The sequence below is a fragment of the Andrographis paniculata genome, unplaced genomic scaffold (genome assembly GCF_009805555.1).
Source record: "Andrographis paniculata isolate CXL003 unplaced genomic scaffold, ASM980555v1 Contig30END, whole genome shotgun sequence".
Classification (NCBI taxonomy): domain Eukaryota; kingdom Viridiplantae; phylum Streptophyta; class Magnoliopsida; order Lamiales; family Acanthaceae; genus Andrographis; species Andrographis paniculata.
The window spans coordinates 1,704,705-1,731,389 of NW_026137563.1; the positions used below are offsets into that span (position 1 = coordinate 1,704,705).

At 35.7% G+C, this 26,685-nt stretch overlaps 4 protein-coding genes across 11 annotated transcripts; all 4 read right to left on the reverse strand.

Moving 5' to 3' along the window:
• Positions 1 to 6: 6 nt before the first annotated feature.
• Positions 7 to 3,485, reverse strand: LOC127246796 (transcription factor bHLH74-like). 5 transcript variants are annotated; one of them, XM_051268367.1, is made up of 8 exons: positions 1,769 to 3,485; positions 1,617 to 1,672; positions 1,275 to 1,475; positions 1,102 to 1,167; positions 945 to 1,013; positions 779 to 850; positions 562 to 693; positions 7 to 477 (listed from the first exon to the last, which is right to left on the reverse strand). In XM_051268367.1, the coding sequence occupies exons 1-8, from the start codon at positions 2,115 to 2,117 to the stop codon at positions 352 to 354; spliced, it is 1,071 nt and encodes a 356-aa protein (XP_051124324.1). In that variant the 5' UTR covers positions 2,118 to 3,485; the 3' UTR covers positions 7 to 351. The 5 variants fall into 5 exon arrangements, with proteins under 5 accessions (XP_051124324.1, XP_051124323.1, XP_051124321.1 ...); XM_051268366.1 differs by having other exon boundaries at positions 1,275 to 1,496; positions 1,769 to 3,481; XM_051268364.1 differs by having other exon boundaries at positions 7 to 316; positions 396 to 477; positions 1,275 to 1,496; positions 1,617 to 3,477.
• A 925-nt stretch (positions 3,486 to 4,410) lies between these two features.
• LOC127246807 (phosphoribosylaminoimidazole carboxylase, chloroplastic-like) lies at positions 4,411 to 12,323 on the reverse strand. Of its 4 annotated transcripts, none has more exons than XM_051268383.1 (17): positions 12,148 to 12,323; positions 10,650 to 10,989; positions 9,921 to 10,136; positions 9,732 to 9,843; positions 9,225 to 9,287; positions 8,976 to 9,114; positions 8,482 to 8,537; positions 7,601 to 7,674; positions 7,235 to 7,382; positions 6,969 to 7,139; positions 6,547 to 6,634; positions 6,332 to 6,448; positions 5,509 to 5,606; positions 5,285 to 5,402; positions 5,111 to 5,205; positions 4,859 to 4,965; positions 4,411 to 4,764 (listed from the first exon to the last, which is right to left on the reverse strand). In XM_051268383.1, the coding sequence occupies exons 2-17, from the start codon at positions 10,856 to 10,858 to the stop codon at positions 4,668 to 4,670; spliced, it is 1,908 nt and encodes a 635-aa protein (XP_051124340.1). In that variant the 5' UTR covers positions 10,859 to 10,989; positions 12,148 to 12,323; the 3' UTR covers positions 4,411 to 4,667. The 4 variants fall into 4 exon arrangements, with proteins under 4 accessions (XP_051124340.1, XP_051124339.1, XP_051124341.1 ...); XM_051268382.1 differs by having other exon boundaries at positions 12,095 to 12,323; XM_051268384.1 differs by lacking the exon at positions 12,148 to 12,323 and having other exon boundaries at positions 10,808 to 10,954.
• A 1,382-nt stretch (positions 12,324 to 13,705) lies between these two features.
• LOC127246484 (AP2-like ethylene-responsive transcription factor ANT) lies at positions 13,706 to 22,876 on the reverse strand. Its single transcript, XM_051267903.1, has 11 exons — positions 22,334 to 22,876; positions 22,022 to 22,064; positions 21,108 to 21,222; positions 16,382 to 16,775; positions 15,803 to 16,271; positions 15,492 to 15,574; positions 15,244 to 15,341; positions 15,090 to 15,163; positions 14,951 to 15,001; positions 14,800 to 14,876; positions 13,706 to 14,499 (listed from the first exon to the last, which is right to left on the reverse strand). Exons 4-11 carry the CDS (start codon positions 16,752 to 16,754, stop codon positions 13,988 to 13,990), a joined length of 1,737 nt encoding a protein of 578 aa, XP_051123860.1. The 5' UTR covers positions 16,755 to 16,775; positions 21,108 to 21,222; positions 22,022 to 22,064; positions 22,334 to 22,876; the 3' UTR covers positions 13,706 to 13,987.
• Positions 22,877 to 23,006: 130 nt separating this feature from the next.
• LOC127246485 (uncharacterized) lies at positions 23,007 to 25,525 on the reverse strand. Its single transcript, XM_051267904.1, has 2 exons — positions 24,878 to 25,525; positions 23,007 to 24,135 (listed from the first exon to the last, which is right to left on the reverse strand). The coding sequence occupies exons 1-2, from the start codon at positions 25,100 to 25,102 to the stop codon at positions 23,254 to 23,256; spliced, it is 1,107 nt and encodes a 368-aa protein (XP_051123861.1). The 5' UTR covers positions 25,103 to 25,525; the 3' UTR covers positions 23,007 to 23,253.
• Positions 25,526 to 26,685: the final 1,160 nt, after the last annotated feature.

Here is a 26,685-nt window from a genome sequence, read left to right on the forward strand (position 1 = left end):
TCTGAATTTTAGTAGCAACAGCAAAATCATTGATATTCAGCAATGGAATTCCCATCTTGAAATCTACAGTCTTGTGAATCTCTAAACACTCACATTTCTTATCTAAAGATTGAAAGAACATGAACAGTCAGCACTAAGAACCTATACAGATGCTGCAACAATAAATGGAAGTATTACACTTCTTTTATACCCTCTACTTCCATACAAACTCATCTTGGTAAGGGCTTGAATTATTTGCCTAGATCGCCGGGGATTCTTTTTTTTTTTTTCCTTTTTCTTTTGTTGTCTAAACTCTATAGCTTTGTTTTTGAAAGCCCTGCAAAAGATGCCACTGAGCATTGAATAGAGGTGTCAAATGGTATGAGGAGATGCGGCAAAGTAGCGTTGGCAATTACCATTCGACCCCAAGCTACATACAGAGGGGTCAGTGTCGAATCCCGAATGGAGAATGCCTTGCTGCTCGTTGTTCCATATATGCTGGATTAAATACAACACATTGTTATCTATTCTTGAATTCATGAAGTGATTGATACTAGGTGATTAGATGGATCATTCTGTTACCTGAGGTAGAGGTGGAAATTGTTGAGTAGCGGCTGGAGCACTGTCAAAGGGATATCCTGGAAATCGATGCAAAGAACTCAATCCTGTTGTGATTACAGGTGTGGTTGGATTGCTTCCATGGAAATGGAGAATCTAACAAGTAACAATCACAATGACACAGAATGTTAAATGTTGCTTTTGGAAGCTGTAAACTGAGAAGTATGTGCACAGGGCTCACTTCTTTAGACAAAATCCTGTCTATGTCCAGGTTCAGCTCTGGATTCACGGTCGCCAGCTTCATCGACAGAAACTGCAGCCAACAAGTAAATGCATACTTATTCTACAATATGATTTCATAGCCAAGAATTTTCTATTTCTAAAGATGCTTGATGGGTATTGCATACCTCAACCTGCTGTTGGAGTGATTGAACATAGTTGATAATCTCATCAAGCATCATTGCCTTTCCAGTAATCTTAGCAAATCAAAATGACCGTAGAATTTAGATATCGATCTAGATGAAAAGAAATTTGCTAGTTAGAGTGGAGAACAGGAGGGTCAACCTTATTGCAGCCAGGAACCAGTTCTTGTAACAGCCTCATTCTCTCACTAATCCTCTCTCTCCTCACCTGTAACCAGTTCAAACTAAGTTGCCACCTTATTTCCATAAGCAGGGTTTTTGAATATTACAAAGACACACACATATAATAGATTTCTGTATTGTTAATTAGTTTACCCTTTCAGCAAGGCTATGACTATTTGTTGCCTGTCCTCTTTTGGCTCTAACATGGATGTAATTTTCTTTTGAAGGTTCACCACCATTGGAATCCTTTGCAGGTTGTTTGCTATGAGATTTCTGCCCAACATCTTGTTCCAATTTCTGCTGCTGCTCATCTTCTTGATGTGGGACTTGCGGTGTGTCTCCAGATGGATCCTTCTGCAGTTCATCTTCAGCATTCTATAAGAATGAAAATCAAGCAGAGCCCAGAAAAGGGAGAAGCTAAATAAAAACATCAAGTGAAGAAAAGCAGCCATTGAACCAAAAACAAGACAACAAGAAACACCTCAAGAGGTTTACCTCAGGTGAAGAAGCTCTAACTGCTCCTTTCCTTTTCCTCCTGGCTTGTGAGTTCTCTGAAACATTATTTGTTGAAGGTGTTGGCATGTGAGTTCCAACCCATCTCCTGCTGGAAAAATCTGATTGGGCAAAGAAGGTTTCAGTGCCAAAACCTGTAATGCTGGGCAGCATATGGGAAGAACTCCCTCCAAGTGCCTGATTCTCTAACAGAAGTGACGAGTGAGAATGTGGATCAACAAACTCATTTGGTGCTCCAAAGTTTCCACTCTGATTCAGTGAAACAAGCAGATCCCAGTTGTTGGTGCAGCAGCCATAGAAAGGGTCTACTCCATTTGGTGCAGCAGCACTCAGCATGGATTCTGTGCACATTGTCACCCCTGAGACCTTGTCAGATGTTGAGTTTGCAGCTGCCATGACAGGAGGTGGAGGAGAAGAGCTGCTCATGATCCTATTCTTGCCATGGAGGAAAGCTCCTCCATCCCCACTTCCCTCACAATCCATTGCCAAGAAATCAAACCCAACCCAGAATTTGAAGCAACCAGTTTGCAGAAAACTAGGGTATTGACCACAAAGGAGCCTGTTGACAGCTTTATAGCACAGAGAAGAAAGCTAAAGGAAATCAAAAGAAATCCCTAATTGGAAGCATCCCCTCTTATCATCAAGACTACAGATGCAAATTAAAGGAGCAAATCCAATGTAGCAGGCATGATATAGATTATGTTTCTATATATATGTGTGTGTATATATACACATATATATATATATAGGCACCAGGCTACCCACCCTACCCACCCATATCTCATTCCTCTTTCAAGAACCCAAAGATCAAACCCTACTCCAAAATGTGGCAAAAGTAACTCCCACAAGACAAGAAAGTGTAAACCTTTCAGAGCTTAAAGTAGAGAAGGGAGAGAGTGAAAGGCAATGGCTATGTATGTTACAGCTCATGGACTATTTGAAAAAACAAAGCAGATTCCCTTTTACCCCTTTTTCCCCTAACTATATAAAATAACATTAAATATGAATTAATCAAGAACCCCACATCAAAATAAGCCCTAATCTTGAGACAAAGATGGATAGAAATCAAGAAACTGGCCCAGAAAGGTAAATTCTGAAGGAGGCTTTAGAGATGGAGAGAGAGAAAGAAATGAGCAATGTGTGCAGATGAAGTTGAGCAGAAAGCAAGAACACCAAATGCCATTTTAACACTGTCAACAAACAAAGAGAATGTGGAGTGCAGTGGTGCATCTACATTGGTCTTATCATTGCCACCAACAGCATCATATGCTTGCTTGAGTTGCACAAGAAAACAGAGAGAGAAATCAAAACTCAAAAAAAAAAAAGAAAGAGAGAATTGAGCAGCAAGAGCAAGTGGGTACTTGCAGAAACAGCAAAGGAAATGCTTTCAAAGACCAAACATATAGTCAAGCATATGAACAACAACATGCAAATGCCTATCCCACTTATAGCCTATATATATATATATATATTGAATGTCATCCTATTGCTTCACCAACATCAATTATTTACCTTCCAATCTTGTCATGCCCTAAGTTTTACTTTACCCATTGTTTCCCTTCATTTCAACATTCATTTCTAATACCAATACCCAATAGCCACCCTAACTTTACGTTTCTTTTTAAAAAATTCTCATCATGGATGGGAGAGGTTCTTCTCTTGAAAATCAAGATTGCTTGCTTAATTCACTCACTTCTTTATTCATTTCTTTATATTTCACTGCCCCCTTACTTCCTCCCTTTATTATTATTATTATTATTAGAGGGGTTTTTTACTGACACATTTGCCAACTATTTTATTCTATTCTATTCCCACATACACACACACACACATCTTTGCTGTTACACACTCATTTTTTTAATTTTTTTTTTTTTGCTGAGAAGCTACTAATCTAATACAATTCTTTTGAGACCCCTTTCATTATGCGGTTTGATTTCCATCATTCTCCCCAGTTGGTGCATGCACCATATCATACACTCCTCTGTACAAATGTCCCACAAGATTACACTTAGTACAGTACTGTGTATATATTTTATGACATCTTTTTCTGAACTCATGTAATGAACAAATATGCACATTTCTTATCATTTTTTTTTTTACCATTTAGACTTTGTTGCTGCAGTTGTACTCCATAAATTCCCATCTTGCTTGGAAATTTAAAACTCCTCTGTCACTGCAGTTCTTTTTCTTTTCTTTTCTTTTTTTAACTTTTAAGCCCTTTGGTACAAACAAAGATATTGGAATCTTGCTTATTTGATTTTAATTGGTTGTCCAAATCTACAGCCTCCAGCTGTAGGGTGTGAATATATATATATATATACATATCTTCTTGCTGGTAATTATTCTATATTTCTTCTTCACCAACTGTAGTTTGATAGTCAAAGACTTGATTCTGCTGTGGGCTGTGATCCTGCTGGAAATTCAGATCATTCCTCTACATGTATAATTATTATTATTGTTATTATTTTAGCACATATTTGTGTTGGATTCGGAAGAGATGCTGTAGAGTTGTCAACAGTTGTTTGGGTCCTATGAAGGACATGCATATAATATATATAATATGTGAATATTATATTCATTACAGTGTCCTTTAATGTAAATTAAAAGATGTCACAGCAACTAGGAATGTGTAAAAAATTATAAGATAAAAGGGAATGCAATGCAACAATCATTTCTTGACAATTTTATATAATTTGGCCTTCTTGAAAAAATGTGCAGGACCACCTACTGTAATGTAATTCAGTTAAAAGGCCACAATATAGAATATAATCATATATGACAGCCATTTATGATGTTCTTTCTTTTTAATTGCTAAAGATAAATAATACATAACAGAAATGGGAATCTACCACAAATAGTATTTGTGTAAAGACACAATAGGATCAGATTTTAAGTAACCACACATATATTATATAGCATTACATGGAACACAAATTTTTACCGTCATTTGCTCAGATTTTTACCTCTGCATCAAATTATTACTGTGTGTGTTGTTACTCCTTGCTATGGCTTGGAGAAAAATGTGGAAGACGATTATTGCGAATTCAAGTAGTTTTCCCAGCCATCATTTTCCAGCTTATTGGCTTTAATTAGAACTTCATCTCTTCTATCTTGTAAGTATTGAGCCATCCTGTGTGAAGAAATATGGAAGAGGTGAGTCGAAAGTTGCTAGACATATACCGGCAACAAAGAAAAACTTATAGAAATGGGAGATTATCGCCAACCTTGCTTGCAATTCGATGTCACCAACTCCTAACAGCCTTACTGCTAGTAAGCCTGCATTTGTTGCATTATTGATTGCAACGGTTGCAACTGGAACTCCCCTCGGCATCTAAAGAAACAGAGACAGATGACGAAGGATTATTCTTGGTCATACATTCATGCCCACAGAAATAGTTAGAAGGGTGCTTAGTATAGGTAATGTGATTTCCTAGGCTCTGGTAAAGAACTGAAGATAAAGATATAGAAACAAATACCTGAACAATGGATAGGAGAGAATCGATTCCATCCAATGTAGATGCACGAACAGGCACACCGATCACAGGCAGGGGCGTCAATGCAGCAACCATGCCTATCAAGGAACAAGGTTTCAGTGGTTGTCTCAATGTTATCTTATGAAATAAAGATGAGTTTATAAATGGCATGGTAACCTGGCAAGTGAGCGGCACCTCCAGCACCCGCAATGATAACTTGGACACCGCGTTCACGAGCAGTTGAAGCATATGAAAACATCAATTCAGGTGTCCTGTGAGCTGAAACTATTGTTACCTACAAAGAATGTTGGCTAATTAAAGATAATGCGTACCAATTATGGGAACACCAGCAGCAATACTGCTTGCTATTAAATTTTATAAAATGCAGTTTCTGGAGCAACCTCAGCAGGCACATTGAACTCTCTTAGAATTTTTGCAGCGTCCTTCATAACAGGAAGGTCGGAATCAGAGCCCATTATGATTCCAACACGTGGAGTGGCTGCAATAGCAAGCCAATTATACAATACTCATCAAAAGACTGAGCAGCAATTTGCTATATCAAAGGAACACAAAACCACGGCCAAACTGCAGACAAAGAAAACATAAAACAGATGCCTCAATCCTCACCTTTTTCACCATTTCTATTTTTACTTGTCTATTTATTTTTAACTAGAAGAGAAAACAAGGTCATCCATTTTCAGTGAACAAACTCTGGTTCTCTCACAATCAAGTAAGTTGACATCATAATACTTAATAATCTTTCACCACTGGCAAGTGGCGACAATGATTGTTATTTTCAGAACTTCCGGGAAAACTTTAATTTTCCATGAAAGATTGCAAAACCAAGTTTAAAGAGACTGATTATAAAAATAAAAATAAAAATAAAAAAAAAAACAAGGGAATTCTATCCAAGTGGAAGATTCATGCAAAATGTAATCGGATTACATGGCCAACAGCTTGTTTGAACTGTTTCCTCTTAAGAATTTTTTTTTTTTTTTTTTTTTTTCTCATAACTCATAAGTAACTCAAAAGATTAAGCAATTCTCTGAGATGTGTTTACTATGCTTGATGGGATATGGTTAAATAATCCCATCCTATACTCCATAGTAAACACACCTTGAAAGATTGAATCCAATTTTTATTTATAAATGCGGGATATGGTGGAAATGACCTACTTGTATCAGTTGGAGAATGGACGGTATAAAGTCAAGTAACAGAACTGACCTATAGGCTGGTCGTCATTCTTTTCTTTACTCAACATGGATTTCAATCGAGCTTCAACAACACTCATAAGTGGGCTGCATAATGTTATATGACCCATTTTTCTTTGTTTTCTAATTTCTGCAATATTGGAAAATGACCTTGTAAGCATGTTTCTGTACGCTGATACACATAGGATATATTAAAAAAAAATTAAATTAAATTAAAAATTCACCAACCTGGTTTGTCATACCAATGAACTGAAGCTCCCGGAATCCCTAATGCCCTTCCAATGAGTTGATTTGCAACAAGAAAGCCTGGTTCTCCCTGTGTACAGAAGAGAGTTCACTGCTATTTCTCCACCAAGGTACAGTAAAGCATGAACCCAAAGATCTCTCCTTATATGTCCACTATAGTTTATTCTTCACCAAAAGTGTAGTTGCAAGTTCTGCTTACTTTTGACCTAATTATTACTTTGGGTGAGCTAGTTATAAATTCATCTATAGACTAGAAATCATTATTTCATGCATGGAAGAGTTTTTATAGGGAAAAAAATAATCTCACTCGTTGGGTTTGTTCCATATACTGGCCAGTGAAAGTCTAACCACTTCATGCTGCTAAGAAAACAAATTAAAATCCTTTCCAGCAAGAGTAAATTTACCTCTTCTTCACCAAGTATATTATACATGATAGAAGGTGTCTTCATTGATGGATCACCAAGTGGGAGTCCAAGCACAGCCCTCAGATGTTGCTCAAATTGTGAAGTAAAACAAGACTCAATTGTGTGATGTCCGCTATTATGAGGTCTAGGGGCCACTTCATTCAATAAGACCTGAGGAGAGAAACTGAAAAGCTATTGTCTTCTGCTCTTATAAATGCTTATATTTACATGCAGTATAGGTTAGAAATTATACATCAAAGCCCAACCTGATCATCAGCGGTCAAAAACAACTCAACTGCAAATATACCAGCACCTTCTAATGAACTCACGGCTTTACATGCAACATCTGTTGCTAGTTTTTGGATCTTCCATGACACAGCGGCAGGAGACTTCACAATGTGACAGATGTTCTCCCTACGTATAGAAAATACAAGAACAAATTATGACAGACAGCTTAGGTTGGATGTGTGTTTTTGAAATAATGTGAACTAGAATTGCAATGATTGTTTGTTGGATAGCGAGACATGTCACGACTTTCGCATTGGAAATTGTGATAATGAAATGATGAGCTACATCAATGACAAATAAACATAATTTATCTAGGCACCAGAAAGATTTAGCTATCATCTTGCCTGTGGATAGTTTCTACAACAGGATAGCATACCAAAGTACCATCTCTTCCTCTTGCTACAATAACAGAAAGCTCCTGCATTAATAAGTACAGCACATCAGCCCTACTCCAGGAAAGCCCATGTTATGTAGAACCTCTAATTTTCAAGCAAACAAAAAGATATCATAGGATTTGTCTTGACCTTTGATTAGGGATCATACTTGCATGCAATCATATTTCGCCTGGGGTGCTACTTCAGTCTTCAGATTCATCAACATTAGCTTAATTATAGTTTCAAGTAATTCTACTCTCTTTTTCTTGTTAATAAAGTACGTTTTCACAAGAAGCATATGTATTATAATAATAAAACTGAAAGAGTCTTATCATCTAATGATTACACAAAATACAACAAACCAGATCATTAATACCACAAAACTGGTGTACCAAGTAAACAGAGGGACAGTGGGTGGCAATCAATACCTGTTGCATATGGGGAGCAAAGTAAAAAACAGATGCATATAGAAGGCCACTCAATGTTTTGATAATTTCACTTCTGTTTAAGTTCAGTTCAGTATCCACACTGATTTCGTCATCAATCTAGTATAAATCATTTACCAGACACCTATATTCTCAAGAATAAAACATAACCAGAGATTCCATACTATATATAACATGGTACTGAAATTTCTGTATGCTTTTTAGATTGTCGGGAAGAAGCAGGAAAATTAATAAGTATGATTTCACAGTCCATTGCAGAGGTTTGGAAGTCATGATATCGTGTAATGTATTTGAAAAAAATCTGTTGCTTGAACGCTGAAGAGGCATCCCAGGACCATTAACATCCAACAAAGATGATATGCAGATATTATCATATGATAGTAAATGGACCAAACAAAAGCTAACCTTCACAAATGGTGCCCATTTCTCAATATATAAACCTCGTTCATATCCTCCCAGTGCTGGAATGTCATAAGGATTCAGTTAAAATATATGTTATCAAGGAGGCGTGATTAGAATACATGAATGAATGCGGTGGTTGGGGGGCAGGGGAGTGCTATGCACAAGATGTTTCAAGAGCATGAAAACAATCTATGGCATTTAGATACAAATTAAATTATAATATATATATATATGTTTACCAGAAAACATATATCCCTAATCCAAATTTCTATGATGTTATAATCCTTAGATTTTAATATTGATCATAAAATGATTAATTTATATATCTTGATAGCATGAAATGAATTAAGTTATTGATCCATTACAATCCTATAACCACTTGTTCAATTTTGAATTGAACAAATAAGTAAGCTAAATTAATTTGATCCACATTCAAAGATTTATAGGAGCAAAAGCATGTGATAAAAGAGGTCAGTAGTGTTCCAGTATGGAATTACCATTTACAGCAAAAGAAATTTCAGCTTCACTTTTAGCTACAGCATTTCCACGTCCATCATAAGCCAACCTTCTGCTTTTTATCATTAGAGGATAACCAAATAGGTCTCCAGCTCTTTTAGCACCTTCAAGATCATCTATCTGTTCAAACATAACCCACGGCAATATATTAATTACTCTAATGTGAGGACAGTTACTTTTAGTCGCATACATCTATCACTGGTAGTATAATTTTGCTAGCTCTTGATTACCTGCTTAAATTCAGGAAGTGGAATAGAATGTCGAGAAAAATGGACTTTTTGAAGGTACTTATCCTGTCAATCAACATAAAAAATATAGTGGTCTAAATTAAAGATGGTTTGGGTATAACATTAATATTCACAAATAAGAAACAATAAACAAAATTAGGATAAATTTATCATTCAAAATAGTCCCCGGATTACTTCTCATCTTATAAATGTAAAGATGTAATAAGAGACAATTTTGAGGAATGGTGCAATAAGCATTATTCACTTTTAGGAATTGAGGTGTCTATGTGTTCCTTCATGGTTACCAAATCATTAACTTCATATAAAAACAAACACCGCAGACTTGAACACAGCTGAATATAGAAAGGGTTATGCAGAAGAATTAACAGACCTGCATAATAAAATATTTAATCCACCTTTTTAAAAATTGAGCACAAATATCAGATCATGAGAAATTTAAGAAACAGGTCCTACCAATCATTAGGACTAAAATGAAAATTATATATATACCTGGATGATTCGTATTGTTGATGCTTTAGGTTGGCAATCCACCCCTTGCTGTTCAAGTTTCTCTAGGGTTGCAGCGTCAACATGCTCAATTTCCACAGTCAACACTCCACATCTATAAAACCGACATTAGCAAGCACCACTTTTGAACACCAAACACCAAAAATAAAATGTGCAAACTACAAATCCTACCTTTTAGCAAATTCTTCAACTGTAGTGCTATCATCATAGCTTCCAACCATATGATAATTACACAGGCTACTCGCCGGACAATTTTCTGATGGGTCTAGAATGTTCACTTTTATTGCCAATTGGGAGGCTGCTTCGCAGAGCATCCGACCAAGTTGCCCTCCACCAAGAACTCCCACAATTGTTTCTGACAACCCATGGACTTGTAAATTGGCACCCCTGTAATAAATTGTTGGACAAAATGAATTAGATACAGTTAGAAACTGCATCTCAGCAGTCCCTTGCACACTTGTAGTATTGTGATATAAACTATTACATAAAATAAACCATAAAAATGTGCATCTTTTAACATACTTTATAGTACTTGAGTGGGCGTAATCAAGATTAGCTGAGTACTTATAGCAAGGATAAATTGAATAATTCATATAATTAAACATATTATAAAAGATACATCAACATTAAACTTTAAGTACAATATTGATCCCCAAAAATTAGCTAGACGTAAGTTGGAAGGACAACATGGAAAGTATGATATTATTTGGAACAGATAGCTGTGATCCCACAATTGAAGGACTACTATGCAGCTTGCCCTATTGAGAAATCACAATAATTGAAAAGGGCTAAGAGTAATGTGAAGAAGATATATGTTATAAGCTGCTCAATGTTACATAATACTTTAAGAGGAAAAGTGATAAGGTAAGCCAGAACTGGAGAAGAATTGCAAAATTATACCTGAGAGAAGTATCTTGAACTTCCAAAGAAGCTCCACAATGAATATGTGGAACCTTAAGCACAGTATGTTTTGAGAACTTCATACTATGGTTCATTGGAATAAAGGCATTCCTATATATAGTACTTCTGTTGAAGTTGCACAAAGTTAATGAACGTACAGTAGAGTTAATTACTGGTGGGCTTTCGGTGAAACCCGTCAGCTTCAGCATTCTCTTTCAACACAATATTCCGTCAGGGGTGCTTCACCAAGAAATAGTGAAGAGAAACCCCTTCTGTCAAGTTAGTGTTTCTTTTGGCTGAAAAACCTATATCTGAATTCTTTTCCAAGTACTTGAACAACCTGTTATGAAACGAGTAATAGAAATTCAATAACTAGAAAATAAAAACAGATGTTTGTGAGTTTTGCAACAACTAAAATAGAGTATAAGTTCATACATATATGTATGAGTGTGTGTGCATATATAAATATGCATATGCTGTCATGGCTTCAATATAAATGTGTTGGATACCAGATCTCAACCAAGGAAATGACTAATATCCAAAGGCATCTTATACAGTTAGAGCATACTGACAAAGCTCAAGTGATAATGAATTTCCAATTGGGCCTTTTGATACACACACATCCACACATGGATGCCATGGAACCAAACAAATTGAAGGCCATCATTAACAAAAATGAAAAAGAAGGCCATGCATTTATAAACATATATTTGCTCAGCTAAGAAAAACGAACAATTAGTGAGACCGCACCAAAACTTATATCTTGAAATGAACAAAGAGCACCAAGAAAGCATTCAACTTGGAATATGTTGCAGACATACACCTAGGATAAATTGCTTGTTACTTTGAAAATCTTGTTTTTTTTTTGGTACAAGCAATTTCATCCATTTTTTTCCGTCATACCACCACGAAACAAGGGATAACACATGGCAGGGGCAAAAGAAAACAAGCAAGGATGAATACTGAAAAAAATATACATATGCTAACTCACGAGTTATGCATTGCATGGACAAAATATTAGTTAACTAAGATTTGCAAGCACATAGGCCTTGTGGACATTGGGAAGGTAAGAGTTTATCCCGCCTAAACATTCCTCCTAACCTATCCAAAATCATTAGTCAAAGGTTTGTTTTTCATGACCTTCATTTAAGTGATAATTACTATAATCAATACTAATCATCAGTTACATTAAGCCTATTTGGGCATACCTAAAACTTTCAAATAAAGTGGACAATTGCAACATCCACCAAAGTCTACTATTAAGACATCAGATGAAAAAAATAAAATAAAAAAAAATACAGTGTTCTTCCCACTTCCAAGGCACAATTAGCAGAACCGAGAAATACCACGTACAAGAGTTTAGCAAGTACAAGAAAGACCGGGCAAATACATACACTAAAGCAAAGGCTTCACGCAGTATACAAACAAAATGTAACGAACTTTACCCGCAATAAAAATAACGTGAGTAGAAGGTAGTTTATTAAAAGGAAGCAAGTACGTGTGCAAGGCCAAAGGTGGCCAAAGGCGGCGGTGCTACAACAACGACAGAGGAGTTTGGGATTGAAGACCACTGTATTAATTAACAACACCAGGCTCTGGTCTGAGTAAAACGTGCCCTAGCAGAGACGTGGTGAGTAACGGCGATTGCACGACGGCGCCGGTGAAGAACTCTGGTGGCGGAAATTAGGTTTTATTTTCAATTATTGGGCTTGGGCCAGGTTTAAAGCCCATTCAAACTGTACCACATGTCAACCCAATCAGTTTACATATCAGCCCAATATTTAATATTTATATATATAAATATATATATGAAATAGTTATTTACCATATAATTATTATTTTTATTATTAATTCATTTTTGAATATATAACACTTTCTTAAACTAAAAATTGCTTGTATCATTTCATACTCTACAATTGCATTTTATAAGTGAACTTTAAAATATAGTAGTAGTATATTTTTTATTCAAAAATATTTTAGTTAATATTTATTTTTTATACCTATTTTATTCTCTTTATGTCCCTCTTACATCTATCAAACCAAACTTTATTGCGGTCCACCATACCCCGAGAAAAAAAGAAAAAAAAAAAAAAAAATCCCACCAAAAATGTTACTACTATTAAGAGTACAAAAAATAAATAAATAGTAAAGAGGTTTCAATTATATAAATAAAATATATTATTCGTGATCTAAATATTCTCTTTTTTTCAACTTTTTTGTTTTCCACTTCTATTATTGAAAAAAATTAAATTAAATTAAGAGTTGGTTTTGGATCTTCTCAGAAGTCAATTATGCTAAAATAAACACACCCTTCCCAGCTGTTAAAGATTATTCCCTCACTTATCCACTAATACATGTGTGTGTAATGCAAAAATAAAAAAATAAAAAATAAAAATAAAAAGTCCACAATGGATAGTCACTTCCTTAAATCACTGAAAACAAACTTTTACTTAATTTGGTATTTAATTTTCTCCTTTAATAATTGAGGACTACACTGTCCTTCACAAACTTTTTATTTCATACAAAAATTAAATAAATAAATAAAAGCCATCCATAGCCAATAAGTAATCATGAATATTGACTGCGATTAAGAAATTGTTTTAGTTTTATTTTTCTTTTACAGCCAACCTTTTGAAATATTTCTAGTCTGAGTTGTGCAACTTTTTGACCACTAATATGGCAAACATTTGACACCCAAAAATAAAATATATTACACATAAAAATTAAAAAATTATTTTTTAAAAATAAAATAAAATAAAATAAAATAATTTCCCACTCCACTAAGTAGTAACTACTTTTTAGCTGTTAATCAAGACTAGTGAGTGATCACTAAAATAATTGGACAGTACCCACACTATTCTTGCATGTCTTATTCCCTGCTTTTCTGCCATCATTTCCTCATTGTCCCTCCCATAATGCAAGAAGAACAAAATGCATCTAAGATCATGCAAGAATGCACTTTTTTGAGTGATGGGATTGGGAGGGAATGTCAGTTAAAGATCAAGATTTTATGCCCAAAAAGAAGAGTGATTAGATTCAATTCAAGCAATGTAAGAAGAACATGTTGATTTCCACTTGACAATAATAATGAACAAAAACAAGATCCAAGATCATATAACACAAATAAATTAAAGCCCTCCAATTTACTTTGCAAAATCTTGATCCCAGATTGATTTAGGAGATTTAATTAAACAATTTTTGGTTTTCCAAATTTTCCTGAGTTGGTTGGGAATGAAGTTTCCTAACCTAAACACTTCTTGGGTTTTCTTACATATTAATGCATATATAATAAGGGATCTTCCATTCTACGCCGTTCCGTAACGGAATCATAACGCCGTTTATGAGTTGTTCCAGGCAGCAATGACCGGCAAGTGCGCCGGCGCCGGCGCCGGCCATGGGCTAGCCGCCTTTGGGAATACTACGTTGTACTTTTCGGGGCTGGGTTCTCGGGAGCTGCTGAGGCTGGTGACCAAAGAGGAGGCGTTGGAAAAGTGCACGGCGGATTCATCCACGGCGGCGTGGCTCGAGTCGGCGCCGATCAGATCATTCAGCGCGGCGGACAGCGCCGGATTCTGATAGCCGCCGCATCCGACAACGTTAATCGAATTCCAAGCTCCATTATTATTAATATTATTATTATTAAAGGTGTCGATTTGGGCAGTACACATCGGGCCGGGCTCCGCAACATCGGGCTTGTCGTCGTCCTTGATTCGGCGGGCCATCTCTCCGGTGCCGCCGTCCATGATCTTCTTGACGTCGTAACGGGAAATGTCGAAGTTAGTAACGGCCGTGACGCCTCTGAACTTGATGGCGGCGACGTCGTAAGCCTCGGCGGCTTCTTCCTGCGTGCCTGAAAGTGAATTAATTAGGACAGCGATGAAGGAAGAATTAATGTCCTAAAAGCAAGAACCCCTTTTTGATATTTAGATCATTTTGTCTGGGCTTTAACTTTAGTTCTGTTGTGTCTTCTCAAGTCCCCACCAAACTTCATAGCATAAACCACAACAAAAACAGTCAAAGTTGCTGTTCGAACATCAATAGGTAATTAAGGTCTGGTAGGCCCTTCCCTCCCTCCATGCACCAAAATTAAATAAAATTAAAATACTAGTGTAGTAGAAGCAGCCATGGAGTTAGGGATGGAAGAACTCACTGAAAGTTCCAAGATACAAGTCCTTGTTGCCGGCCACGCGGCCAATCCGGGCTTGCCATCTGCCATGCTGATGGTGCCTGCTAATTTTAGGACAATGAATGAGAGTGATGATAGATAGGATTTAAATCATGTTGTAAGGAATTGGATCGACCTGGTGACGCCTCTGTAAATAGAAGCACCTCTGGAAAATCCACTGCTTTTCCTGGGATTGAATTGAATTGAATTAATTAGTCCTGTAGATCATCGGATCGAAGGCATTTGATTTAGAATAGAGATAGAGTTATAGGTACCTCCTGAGGTGCGCGACGTACTCCTGGCGGCTCATGTGCTTCATTTCCTCGAGCTCCTGGTGGTAGTTTTCCAGCTGCAAGAAACACAAAAGTTTTATTACAACATGGAATGGAATTGAATTGTATGAATGAGTGAGGAGTGAGAGTAGCACACCCCAAAATTAATGTGGGTGGAAGGGCCCCAATACTTGAGGGCAGCAAGATCATATGCTCTAGCAGCTTTCTCTTCCATGTCGTACCCTCCAAGATAAACTGAAGAAGAAGATGATGATGTTAAGGCAAGAAGATCGAGCAGGTCCATGTCCAAACATGACAACAAATTCATTCATAATCATACCAAGCTATGTTTGAGGTTAAGAAGGTACAATGAAGTGGAAGTGTAGGTAGGGTGGTGGTAATTACCTTGTCTGCCTTTTCTAGTCTGGCCTTCCTTCTTGCAACTGTTATCCCACAAGTGAGCTTCATACCTACCTGTCCACCTATGCCTGTATCATTACAAAATTAAAATCGATCAAAAATGGACAGACACAATATGATATATACATATATATATATATATGACCTCCTCTCCTCTCCTCTCCTCCTCCTCCTCATTAGGGCAAACAAAAGGAAAAAGAAGGAGAAAGGAGACTACTTTTCAGGACATTCTTGGACACTATTGCAATGGATGTGTGTGTGTGAATGTAATGATGATGGTAATGAGATGAGGTGACCTTGTAACACCTCTGTACTGAGAAGTCCTCTGCCCAAACGTGTCTATGGATTTCCTGTGAACAGTAGTAGTAGTAGTAGTCGTTTGCTTGGCGGAATCAGACAACATTCTCTTCCTAGTTTCCATGACAACAGCAGCATTAGCAGCATTGTTAGAGTTGGAAGGGACAGTGACGCAGCTGGACTGTGAGCCAGGGCTCATCGACAACCTCAAGCACTGCACATCCCCAAATCCCATCCCTCCTCCTCCTCCATCAATCCATGGGATTTGTGTCTGTGTCTGTGTCTGCCCCTCCTCTGTTGCTGTCTGGAAGAACCCATGCCCCCCTGAGTAGTACTGATGGTTGTAGAAGGAGGTCTCCAAGCTCAGAGCCATGGCGTCCGCAGCAGCATCCCTGTAATGATGTGCCGCCATTGTTGCTCCCCCGCCCAAGAAATTCTCTAGTTTGGGAGAGGTGCTGTTGTTGGAGACTAGTCATAAATTAACAGACAAAAGGGTACATATATAAGGATGAGCACAGAAACAACATTAATTGAGACAAATTACAAGAGAATTAAAGAGAAAGAGAAAGCTGATTAACCTGAGTGCGAGGTGGAGAGGGAGAGGGCGTCCATGATGCAGAGGGAGCCGTCTGATTTGAGAGGCATCACTGGTACTGGTAGTGGGGCAGGAGCAGGGCACTGGAAATGGAACCCCCCGCCATTTTCGCCACAGCAGCAGCAACTGGAGAGCTGTGGAGAAGAAGAAGAAGAAGAAGAAGAAAGGTAGAAGAAGGTTCCAGAAGCAGGTGGAAGGTCATGATTGGGATTTGAAGGTGCTTCATTGTTGGACTCCATCTTCATGTTGATGCTCATGTTCATGTTCGTGTTGATGTTGATCTGAGGGGAGAGGGAAAACCCCAGCCAGTTATTGCTGCTGCTGCCATTATTCTCATTGTCATTCACAGACTTCATCTTCCACACCAAGAACTATATCTAATGGATGGAATGGAATCTGGATTAATTAGAAACCACCTTACTTATACTTACCTATATATATATATATATGTACGTGTATGTATTTATCTATAGTGATTGAAGATAGCAAGTCAATCATTGGGGAGAAAATAGTAATCATTGCTCTCCCATCTCATGGAAACTTTGAATCCTCAATAGTAGTAGTAACTCAAGAAAAAAAAAACAAAAAAACAAAAAAAAAAGACAAACACACACACACACTATATATATATATGTATATCAACTATGAACAACAATTTTTATTTATTATTATTTTTTTATATATATAGATATGTATGTAAGGTTTGTTCAAAGTTGAAAGAAACAAAACAAAGAGAATGAATTTCAGCGAGCAAAACATATGCTGGGAAATGGGTAGCATTAATTCATTCTCATTCATGGGAATCTGTGTACATACTTTATTATTTATATATACATAGGAATCATTCATAATATTTATACTATATTCTATAAATGTATATATGCATGCATATTATATAAATATTAAACCCTAAACCCTTAAACCCATGGACTACCCATTAATTAATAAATTCTTATGCTGCCCAAATAAGCCAAAACCACTTGTTTCGCACATAACCCCCCACCATTTATATATACTATCCATTCTTCTTTTAATTTTTTCTTTTTTTTTTTGGATTTATATGCATATTTTATATATATACTATCCATTTATAAAAGACATGTTTATAGTGTGTATGCAAAGTGATATTTCCTGCAGCCGCAAGAATGTATATATGCGTATATAATATGTGTCGGTGAAAATCAATGATATAATTAATCAGTATATAATATCATTTATTAATATTAATTCATACCTCATTGCTTATTTAATAGAGAGAGATAATCATTCAAACTGTGTATTTTTATTTTTTTTATAAAATATCTAATCAAATATTGTTTTAATATTAAATTTAAAAAAAAAAAAAAAAAACACCCATAATTTCAAAATGAGATAGATAGATAGATAGATACGCCAAAAGGCACATGTATGTATGTATGTACGTACGTACGCATGTTGTTTTGTAGCAGTAAGAAAAGAAGTGTGCAGATCTAGAGGGGAATAGAAGTAATTTTAATTTTAAATAAAAAAAATAATTCAATATAGATTTGACATGGAAAGGAAACTTTAATTACTGTACCTGCTGTATGTATATAAATACATAATATGTACAGTAGGAGTATTTTGTAATTTAATTTAATTTAATTACTATAAAATTTAATTTAATATTGAATGAATGTATGTCTGGCCATTTCTATCCAGTCACTTCATGCATTACAGCTTTTTCTGTCCTCCAATTCTACCATGCAGTGCAATGGACTTCCCTCTTCTTTTAATTCTTTCTCCTTTTTCTTTTCTTTTCCTTTCCTTTCAAATATTATTGTAAGGGTGTTTTTATTTGTATTAATTCATATTTATGCTAAAATTTATCTTATTTTTTGAAAAAAATATTAATTAATTAATAATGGTATGGTAGTGTGAAAAGATGATTGGAGACAAAAAGTGGGTCGTGGGTCACCATTTTGCTCCATATATTCCATATTCCATTCCCAAACTGAAATCATGATTATGATATCTATCAAACAAAACAAAGCCAAAGGTAAAGGCAAAGGAAAGGGACCCTTTAATACCACAATTTAATTTAATTTAATTTAATTTAATTTTGCATGGAAAAATCAAATATTTTGTGTGAGGAGACAAATATTCAAATGTAATTATTATGAGTGAGTGGTCTGATGTATGAATGAAATGAGTGAGAAAGTAAAGCAAATCAAATCAGGGTGTAGTATTATTACAAACTACTACCCTACCCACTTCACCAATTTTGTTTTTTATTATGTGGTAATAATTTGTCAATTTAATCCACCACATCATATAATATGGAGTATATATATATATATATACACCTTTTATATTTGTGGCTCCTACTCCTATTGTTATTATTTGATTTAACAAAATTATACTCCTATTATTTTCAAATCCCTACCCACTCACCCCAAGATTAAATGAACCCACATTGTATAATGCATTTATTTATGTATGTATCTATATATATATATATTTGAAAAAAAAAATGTCTGTATATGTTTGTAGATAAGAAGTTGCCTGCAGAAGCAGAGAGGAGTTAATGCTATTGCTTGCTAATAGGCCTGGAACTCTAAGTCCTTACCCACACCCACACAACTTCACTACAATTACTGTCCAAAAGTACTAATCATATACATACATACATATACATATATATATATATACAGAGACATTATATATAGAGAGAGAAAGAGAGTTCACGAGCAGATAAAATACAAAATACAAAATCCAAAACAAGATCCAAGGAGAGATTTTGGTAGAAGCAGCAAACAACTAACTAACTAACCCTAATCTAATCTAACATGGATCATATATGATAGTTATAATAAATTAGTACAACACACTACATAGAATGCAAATCATCTTCTTTTTGGGTTGGGAAAAACCCTAACTCTCAGTGGTCTTTTTTACCAGCAAATAGCAATGACAAGTCACTATCTGACCGTAATTGTATGGTCACAATCAAACTAGATTCCCCTCAGACTACACACATAAAAATTGACTATCCAAACCAAACACAAATTCAGCAACAACCTAAGAAACAAAATGCACACATAGACTCACCATAAACAATACACATTTGATATATATATATATACTCCAATTAAGACAAAAATTCATTTTCATCATCATCCTTTCTTCTCCCTCTCACCAGAGTAAATTGAAAATAAACAAATAAATGCATTATTACATACAATAAACGAAGAGGGTGCTGCTCTGCTACTGCTGCTGATGCCATGTTCTGATAATGTCAATTTATATTGTTACTATCAGTATTATTATTAGGTTTCAATTAGATTTGTTTATTGTTTTTCTTGCAGTCTATAAATGGTTAGAAGACTATGTTGATTTCTTTCCATACAATGGTGTCTGGAAATATTGGGAGCCAACATGTCACCCCCCTCTCTCTCTCCCTCTGCCAACATTAAGAGAGATAATATGTAGATAGATAGATAGATATCTGCTGGGGTTGGGTGGGTTTTTAATAAGGCTGGTTAAAAAACTGAAAAGGAAAACCCTAACAGTACTTTGCCCACAAAGCTACCCCTCCCATTATTGAAGGGATTTTTTCTTTCACCAAAATGGACCCATTTCAAAATCTGCATTGCCCTTCAATTATTAATTCTCTACTCCTTTTTGGTCTTGAGAGAGAGAGAATTGGGGGGAAAACATGCATGACACAAATATAAGTATATATTTTATACCCACTCTCTAACTAGAATTCAATCTTTTGTAATTTTCTTTTTTATCATTATTGGTTTTTAGCTGTTTTATGTGCTATTATAATTCATAAATAAAAATAAAAGTTAGCAGCATTCTGTAGTGTATATTGTCAGTAAACACTGTTTTGTGAGTGAGAAAATTTTAACTAACATTGACTACATTTATTTACTGGATGCGTATTAAACTTTTATTTACTTTTATGATTTCAAATTTGTTTGTGTTTAAAGAATCACCATTTCTTGGAATTCTTTTTAACCCTCATTTTTGGGTGCAGGGCAATGCAAGGCCCCTAATAATACAAATACAGCTATTGTGGCCAAAATATTCAAACCTTTTGACTTACAGACACGACCAAATAGGCACTAGGCAGGCAGCAGGTACACACACATACATATATATACATACATAAATATACATATAGAGAGAGAGTGTCACAGGTGATGTGATCACACAAGGGCATTGTAGTCAAACCACTACAGATATTATTTGAAGACAATCAATGGATGAGTGATTGGCCTCAGCTTTTCTTCATCAATCAAAAACAATAACACACATTCAAGGTGTAGTATGCATAATGCATCATATCTTTGTCAAGATATTTGTTGGCTGCTACTTGACACTGTCTCACCATTACAGTCTGGTCCCTCCTGCCACTGCCACTGCCCCTGCCCAGGGTCAGGGTCAGGGTCAGGGGCATATTGGAGATTCTACCATACTGTATTTTCATAGCAGCATTGTGTATGTATTTGTGTGTGTGTACCAGCAATAGCCAACACCATTCAGTGTTATGTCCTACATGATTATTTTCTAACTTTAACCTCATCTACACTACAGTCACAACAATGTTAAGAAGATTCTTGCATCCCTTTTAAGCACATTCAAATGTATGTTTTGCAATAAAACTACCTTTTTAACTAACAATTAAGCATTTCCCTAACTGCATTTGAGAAGGAGCACTATCAAAATGTATGCACGCTTACCTTGAGGACAGAATTCCGGAATATGGTCGAAGAAGTGGCTAGCCATGTCCCCTGCAGACATCCTTTTGTAACTCGCTCGAGTAATTTCCTGTTCCTTTTGTATGAATCAGACATCCTGCAGAATACCAAAGCAGAACTTGTGTTTAGTCATGCCATCCATTCGAGTCATTCCTTGAAAACATTATCAACATAGTTTGACAGTTTGAGGAGCCAGAAGGGACCTCAAAGTATTGAAGAATGATTATTGAAAACAGATTAAGAAGTAGATTGTTGTTCTGCATTCAAGAATTGAAACATGTGACAGTAATAGACAGATTGCTGCAATAAGATATAAACCATCCCCGTTAAAAAAAACAAGGATAACTAAAACCATCAATTCAAGACTCAGAAGTCAGAAATAGGCCAGTCAACAATAATGTTATGTGCAGAGAAAACCAAGCAAGTTCTGATGACTTTCAGAATAATTTGAAACAACAAGAACCAAATAATGAGGAAAAACACATACTTGGGAACAATAAAAAGCAATCTGCACACCACATATAAAGTGACTTATTTAAGTTTCGATTAATGAAAACACCTTCAATTATACTGGATCTTTACATCATACCTCTTTATAACTATGATAGAAATGGGTATAGCAAAACCAAGGAAGCTGCTGAAATAAGTCATAGGTAAAAATAAATATTGATAAACAATCCAGCACCAAATCAGAAAGAAAGGGTCAAGTAAAGTGAACCACAAATAATATTTTAGCCAGTCAGACATGAATAATCACAGATTGTCATACCAGGTAAAAATGCATTTGCAGAGACTGGTTTCTCAAATTTACAATTTCCAGGTTCAACTACTAGGCAATGGCATAACAAACACATGTAATAAAAGTTCATTAGAGAACTAAGGCAAAAGAAGAGTACCGCTGCCACTGCTGGATGCATTCTGTGGGTCAGTTCTGATCAACTGCAAAAAAAGACAAGACCAAACGATAGAATCCTCTACTAATTATATACAGAGGCATAAGAATGAGTAACAGAAACAAGAGAGGTTTATGTTACACTACTGAAAAGTAAGAGTAACACACAGGCTTAGTGTTCAGAAACAAAGCCAAAACCATGTGCTAACAATCCAGATGTGCTAAAAGCTGCATTCAAAGCTAGGACTGAATCCAACTTAGGAAAGCAATACGCAAAGACAATGACCATTTCAGGTTTCAACCCAACTTCGAATACCTCTTACAGACTTCAAATCCTTAATGGCAGTTCCAGGCAACCGCTTAGTTCCCATTCTTGATCACCTATTCAGCTTTCCACTAGGAGGCTTATTTGTGGTGAAAGTGAGGAATTAGTTACCTCAAAACTGAATCCTTATCTAATCATTGGCTAAGGAGTTAATTATTCACAAATTAGGTAAGGTTAACACAGGGAGAAATGAATATGGAAAAGTTTGAACGCAGCAAATGTCACCAACAACCATTACCAGCATAACACATCCTAAAACCACCACAAAATAGAGATGGAAACTGTATATTATTCGCAGCTAACAAAGAAAATGGAGTTCTATAGAAAACCCATTTCAGTGCTAGAAATGTAGAACCATAGACATTTGACTAAAGTACCTATACAACAAATCATGAAGTATAGACCAGATGGGGATCTAAACGAAAATGGCCACCTCAGTCAACATCTCACACAGGATCAAAGGATTCAGGAAACTTACTTCAGATTGATAAGCAATCAACAGCACCACACAAGTATCACATTAACAATGCTCCTACACTAACAATCATAACATACATTTGATTCACCTCCCTTAGCACAACAGATTCAGAAAGGTCAAAACCGTGATTTCCTGAACACTGCTTCCAACACCTTGACAATAAAAATGGAAATTCAACACGAGACAGGAAGAGATAAAAAATTATATTACAGTAACTGAATTCTGAATCCATGAATTTTCAACAACAAAAACAACAGAACACACCATTTTTTTTTTAAGAATTTGAAAGACCTTCAAAACAAAGACAACAGAATAAATTTTCAACCCTGTCAGTGGGGAATATTTCTAGCATGTTAAATATACACAATGAAGATTCCAAGTAGTCAGCTAGAGCTGGTTGATTGATAAAGGTTGTCATTCTGTTTTGACTTTGTTAGCTAGCAGCAGCTCCAGTGCTTCTGCCAGAACCAAAAGAGTTGGCATCTACATTAGTCGCAGCAGCATGAAAGCGAGTTGGCTCGGCTGAAATTTGCATATTTTCAACACCTGTTTGAACAGATGTTCCACTGAATCCATTGCTTAAGATGCCGTTATACCCATTTGTAGCGAAGCTCACTACTCCAGGCCCACTATTCAGGTAGGTGGGATAGGCGGGAGCAACGTTTCCGTATGGCAAGAAGCCTCCCCCAACACCAAACATTGCAGGACTCCAAGGACTACCCTGAGAAACTGGAGCAAACCCATAGCCAATTCCACCATATCCTCCAGAAGGATAACCATTTCCAATCAATGGAGCTCCATATGGGTATCCGGCAACATTGCTAAATCCAGATGGAAAATACCCAAACCTTGTGTTGAAAGGTGAGTAGCTCTCTTGCTGATAAGAATTAAAATTAGTTTTCCTCCTATCACTAAAACCTCCGTTGTAACCATCGATATTATTGATAATTCCCTCTTTCGGGATAGCCCTCTTGACTTCTACATTCTTTCCAGTCAACTCATAGTATTTCTTCTGCAAAACTTCCTCAACAGAGTCCTCGGAGTCGAAAGTAATAAAGCCAAATCCTCTTGGTCGGCGCGTATTGTTATCGTGAATAACTGCTACATCAGTAATTTTACCAAACTTTTCAAAGTAGCTTCTGAATTCTTCCAAAGTCAAGTTGGCTGGCAGACCCCCAACAAAAATTTTCTTTTCCTTCGACTCTTCGTTGATTCTACCGTTAGCCCTACTGTTACTCCTATCCAATCCTCTATGTTGCTGCTGCTGCTGCTGAATTTGTTGTTCGCTCCTAGGAATGGCCCGTTTAACTTCCACCTATTTAACGACATAAGACATAATATCGCATCAAACAACCCTCATGGATCAAACAAAATAGCAATAAAATCATTTTCATTTCCTTCAGGAATCAAACAAAATAGCAATTAAATCATTTCCATTTCCTTCAGGAACAAAGAACAGTGTAACGATAAAGCAAACATTTGATAATGTGCCGAATAACATGGAAGAGATCTAAATTCTGACAATTGCACTGTTATCACATAAAACTTCTTTATTAGGTTGTAGCCTATAAGGCAGAAGATTGTTCCTAAAGTACAAAACGAAGAATTAAAAACCGTGTGCATATATTCAAAGATAAACAATTCCATGGGCAAAAATAAATACAAGTCGCCACAAACATAAATTCCGATTAGAATTTTCAAACAATCCTGCACTCGCATGTCCATGGAAAATTTTAAAATAAAAGATAACGACAACCGACAATATTTTCAAGAAAGCCAACAACAAGATCGTGGACTTGCAGAAGCAACGAAAGTTGGGAAAGAAAAGGAGCCCATACTCCAGCAAGAAAGACGAAATACAATAACATAAAAGCCCACATAAATGTCAAAAACAAAAAGCGAATCTTGATCCAGCCACGCAGTCGAACATAGTACAACATGCAATGCCCAAATTTCAAGCTTCGACTAAATTGCAATCAGATATAAGAAAAATAAAGAAAAGGGGGGAAATCAACGAAAAGAAACCCTAAAAAGGTAGAGAGTAAAAACAAGCACACCGTTCTTCCAAGAATCTGATGCGCTTCCTGAAGCGCTCTATTAACCGACGCAGTCTCCGAGAATGTGACAAACGCGAATCCCCTAGGGTTCCCAGTATTCCGATCCTTAGCAATCGCGGCGGCCAAAACAGTGCCGTACTGCTCGAAATGCCTCTTCAGCACAACGTCCGTCGTCTCCCACGATATTCCCCCGACAAAGAGTTTATTATGCTCCGAATCATCCATCCTCCCTCCCGAACCCCAATTGCCCCACCAAATCGAAGCTAGGGTTTCCAAACTATGGATGGAAAGTGGAGAGAACAAGATGACGAATTGAGAGCACGTTCCGGCTATAAAAGCGCCAAGATGCGAAGAGGGCCAGAAATTGTGTTGGAGGAGAGACAGAACCTAGAAATTGTAGGAGATGGAATATACCAGAGCACGGTTGTTTCGCAGTAAAATCGCAATCCCACAACACAATACAACATACGAACAGAAACCCGGTCGAGGCTAAAGCGCGGCGGAACAAGATTTGTGTCGGAAGTGAGTCTACGACGCCTGCTGGAAGCTGTTCTACGCAGGTCAGGTCTTCAGGGGAGAAGAAGAGAGGATATCCGTCTATTTCTCTAACCCAACGCCTCACAATTCGTACCAATTATTATTTATTTATTTTAATTGAATTGTTATTAATTGACTAGTGTATTATATATATATTGTTACTTTATTACACGTGTCGCTTCTCCAACCTACGTACAGATATTGTTATTAATATGCTTAAATATCTGATTTATTGTCTTGATAATGAAAATTATATATTGAATTTAAGGATGAAATTGCGTGAATATGCTCCCAGGAATTAATAGTATTACAATTTTGTCCGAATGGTGTGTTTGTTTTTTATTTTAGGAAAAAAAAATTGTTTCGTTGAAATAAAATATAATTAATTATGATCTTTTGTATAATAAAAGTTTATTAATTTTAATTTTATTATAAATAATTATAATTATTTATAATTCCATTATTGAAGCACCGAGATTGTTGAAAAATAAATTTTTTTTATGTGAAATATTTGAATTGTATAAGAAATATAAAAATAATAAATATATCCAGTTTATTATTTTTAAAAAAAATAAAAATAAAACAAAAAGAACAAAGCCTAAGAAATTATAACAAGCATGATATGGCATTTGGTTTTGACCGAATATGGTCATAATATGTGCATTCAAGAATATTCACACAAAACATACACTTCTATTTTAAAATGTGAGAACTTAATAGCCAATTAAATGATCAATCGACTGTTGAATCAAATGTTATTGACAATATATATATATGGTCGTGTCTGATTAGACCATGTGTTACATTAAGTCCATTATGTTCACATCAGTATTTTTCATTTCATCTCAGCGGTGAAATAAAAAAATAATTAAAATTATTTATAATAAAATTAAAATTGATAATTTATATATATATATATTTGAACAAAACTTGATGATTTTTTATTTTCTCTTTTATTTGAGATTAGGGTTTAATTTTGAGATTTGCTTTAAATTTTATTTTGATATAATATTTTGTAAGATAAAATAAAATATATTTATTAAAAATATGTATCAGAAATAATGAATACAAAATTTTTATTAAGTGTTTACTATTTATAATTTTTTTAACTATTTATTTTTTTATATTATACTAAAATTAATTTTATATATAAAAAATATAATTACAATATATAATTATATTACATCAAATAAGTACTAGTTTAATTTAAAATTTTAATGTTTAAAAGTAAAATTCAAAATTAAAACCCTATAACTCTACACGTAGCATGT

What these genes read in the sequence shown, in the direction of transcription:
- LOC127246807 (XM_051268383.1), bottom strand. Translation starts at nt 10,858, where the DNA reads ATGCTGAAGCTGACGGGTTTCACCGAAAGCCCACCAGTAATTAACTCT. An exon ending in CACTTCCTGAATTTAAGCAG is followed by an intron (nt 9,115 to 9,224) that starts GTAATCAAGAGC and finishes ATGTTTGAACAG; the next exon opens with ATAGATGATCTTGAAGGTGC. An exon ending in AATTTCTTTTGCTGTAAATG is followed by an intron (nt 8,538 to 8,975) that starts GTAATTCCATAC and finishes ATGACATTCCAG; the next exon opens with CACTGGGAGGATATGAACGA.
- LOC127246484 (XM_051267903.1), bottom strand. Translation starts at nt 16,754, where the DNA reads ATGAAGTCTGTGAATGACAATGAGAATAATGGCAGCAGCAGCAATAAC. An exon ending in CCTCTCCACCTCGCACTCAG is followed by an intron (nt 16,272 to 16,381) that starts GTTAATCAGCTT and finishes ATTTATGACTAG; the next exon opens with TCTCCAACAACAGCACCTCT. An exon ending in ATTTACAGAGGCGTCACCAG is followed by an intron (nt 14,877 to 14,950) that starts GTCGATCCAATT and finishes TAAAATTAGCAG; the next exon opens with GCACCATCAGCATGGCAGAT.
- LOC127246485 (XM_051267904.1), bottom strand. Translation starts at nt 25,102, where the DNA reads ATGGATGATTCGGAGCATAATAAACTCTTTGTCGGGGGAATATCGTGG. An exon ending in ATCAGATTCTTGGAAGAACG is followed by an intron (nt 24,136 to 24,877) that starts GTGTGCTTGTTT and finishes GTCGTTAAATAG; the next exon opens with GTGGAAGTTAAACGGGCCAT.
- LOC127246796 (XM_051268362.1), bottom strand. Translation starts at nt 2,117, where the DNA reads ATGGATTGTGAGGGAAGTGGGGATGGAGGAGCTTTCCTCCATGGCAAG. An exon ending in TGGTTCCTGGCTGCAATAAG is followed by an intron (nt 1,014 to 1,101) that starts GTTGACCCTCCT and finishes TGATTTGCTAAG; the next exon opens with ATTACTGGAAAGGCAATGAT. An exon ending in ACAGGATTTTGTCTAAAGAA is followed by an intron (nt 694 to 778) that starts GTGAGCCCTGTG and finishes GTTACTTGTTAG; the next exon opens with ATTCTCCATTTCCATGGAAG.